General features: G+C 34.9%; 1 protein-coding gene across 1 annotated transcript; it reads left to right on the top strand.

Moving 5' to 3' along the window:
- Positions 1 to 284: 284 nt before the first annotated feature.
- Positions 285 to 1,967, top strand: LOC132716977 (uncharacterized; the record flags this gene model as incomplete). The annotated part of the gene is made up of 2 exons (XM_060700323.1): positions 285 to 960; positions 1,186 to 1,967. Coding segments are annotated over exons 1-2 (1,458 nt in total), but the record flags the coding sequence as incomplete, so codon positions are not given.
- Between the last annotated feature and the right edge of the window lie 418 nt (positions 1,968 to 2,385).

The raw sequence follows: 2,385 nt of genomic DNA, 5'->3' as shown, positions 1-2,385 counted from the left end.
ATTCCTGAAATTGAAACAGCAAGGTGTTAAGATAAAAGCTAAATAACAATGTATAACATATGTTTTTTTAAATATACTGTGCACTACCGTTCGTATGTGAATTGGTAATGTTGAAAGTGTCAAAAAGATGGACACGATTTTTTGGCCAGTTGACTATATCATTCAGCAAGAGCACTTAAGTACAATAACTTAGTTAACTTGGTGTTGCCATTCTTCACAAGACCTCAATAAAAATCAAAATTGACTCGTCAAGTAAAGATGGAGACTTTGAACAATTCGAATTCATGGACTGTATCATTAGTGTTCGTGACTTTTCAACCCGCCTTGTTGTAATATATAGACCTCCTCCATCCAAAACGAATGGCCTAAGTACTTCAAAATTCTTGAACAATGAGTTTCCTGATTTTCTGTCGAAATATGCTGAAACTGACAAAACCACAGTGTTTCTAGGAGATACAAACTTTCACATTGATAAACTTGATAATCGTGATGCGCAGAATTTCTTATCCATCCTGAACACATTTGGATTAAAACAGTTAGTCAATGAACCGACACATGTAGCTGGACACATTTTAGATGTAGTCATAACAAGAGAAAATGAAAATGTAGTATCTGATATTAAAATAACTGATCCTGGATTTAAAACTTCAAACGGAAAAGTAACACGTGACCATTTTGCTATCCTAATGAAAGTTAATGTTTCGAAACCACCACCTATTCGTAAAACAGTCACATACAGAAAATCTCGTGATATAAACATTGAAGATTTCAAAGCAGATATTAGATCATCTGAACTTTTTGGTCCTAAACCAGACAGCATGGCAGAAGCAGCAGAGAAATATCACACTGTCCTTTCATCTTTGTTAGACAAACATGCACCTGAGAAAACAAAAACAATTGTTCTCAGACCCCAATGCCCGTGGTTCAATCAAGAAATACATGAGGAGAAACACATTAAACGTAAACTTGAAAGAAAATGGTAGGAATCAAAATTAACTGTAGATCATGAAATATACAGAAGTCAGTGCTTAGTTGTAAATGATGTAATTGAAAGATCTCGTGAAACATATTACAAAGACAAAATAAAATCGTGTGGTAATGATCAAAAACAAATTTTCAAAGTAACAAATCATCTCCTCGGAAACAAACCTGAAGTTAAGCTCCCATCACACACTTCTGCTAAAGAACTAGCTCAAGATTTTAGTGATTTCTTTGAAAACAAAATTGAAAAAATCAGATCTGACATAGCATCTAAAAATGAATGTAATATAACAAATGAATCTAATTCAACTCAAATACAAAAGCCTAAAGAAACATTCAGTGAATTTGAAGTTATTACAGAAGAGCAAGTTCTTAAGCTCATATCAAAGTCATCTACTAAATCATGTGAACTAGATCCGATACCGACTTGGCTCCTAAAAGAATGCAAACTTGAAGTATCACCATATCTAACGCACATGTTCAACTTATCATTTTACACCGCCGACGTACCTCCACGCAATAAGACTTCGATAATCAGACCACTATTAAAGAAAGACAATTTGGATCAAGAAATTATGAAAAACTTTAGACCAGTTGCTAATGAAACATATGACTCAAAACTTCTAGAATCTGCGGCTGACTGTCAGTTTGATATGTTTCTCAACACTAACAATCTACATGAACCAAATCAATCTGCATACAGGAAATTTCATTCCACAGAAACTGCACTTATCAAAGTGCAAAATGACATTCTCCAATCTCTTGACAAAGGTGAAGTTACAATATTAGTAATGCTCGATTTATCTGCTGCCTTTGACACGATTGACCACAACACTCTTCTTAATCGACTCGAATGTGACTTTGGTTTTACTGGAAAAGTGCTCGCTTGGTGTAGATCTTATCTCAGTGGTCGCTATCAGACTGTTTGTATTGATGGAGAACTATCTGACCCTGTGCATATGACATACAGTGTCCCTCAGGGCTCTGTATTAGGACCAAAATTTTACATACTTTTCACAAAACCTGTTGGTGAAATTTGTCGAAAACATGGTCTGCAATGTCACTTCTATGCTGACGATTCTCAAATATACATTTCTTTCAAACCGTTGGACAACACCAAAACTGAACTTGTACTTGATTCTGTCTCAAACTGCTTAAAAGAAATAACATTCTGGATGAACAGCAACATTCTCAAACTGAATTCAGACAAAACAGAACTTATAGTCTTTTCGTCGGGTAGCAATACAGACTCAGTGAAAAATATAACTGTCAATGTGGACCAAGTTGAAATCAAACAGTCATCAAGTGTAAGGAATTTGGGTGCATTCCTTGATTCAAGGGTTAATATGGAACATCATGCCCAAATAAGTAAGATAGGACGTATTCGAAAATATATCAACGAAG

This window comes from Ruditapes philippinarum, unplaced genomic scaffold, assembly GCF_026571515.1.
Source record: "Ruditapes philippinarum isolate M1 unplaced genomic scaffold, ASM2657151v2 ctg10637_1_1_1_1, whole genome shotgun sequence".
Taxonomy (NCBI): Eukaryota; Metazoa; Mollusca; class Bivalvia; order Venerida; family Veneridae; genus Ruditapes; species Ruditapes philippinarum.
This window is presented reverse-complemented; position numbering and strand designations above follow the sequence as displayed.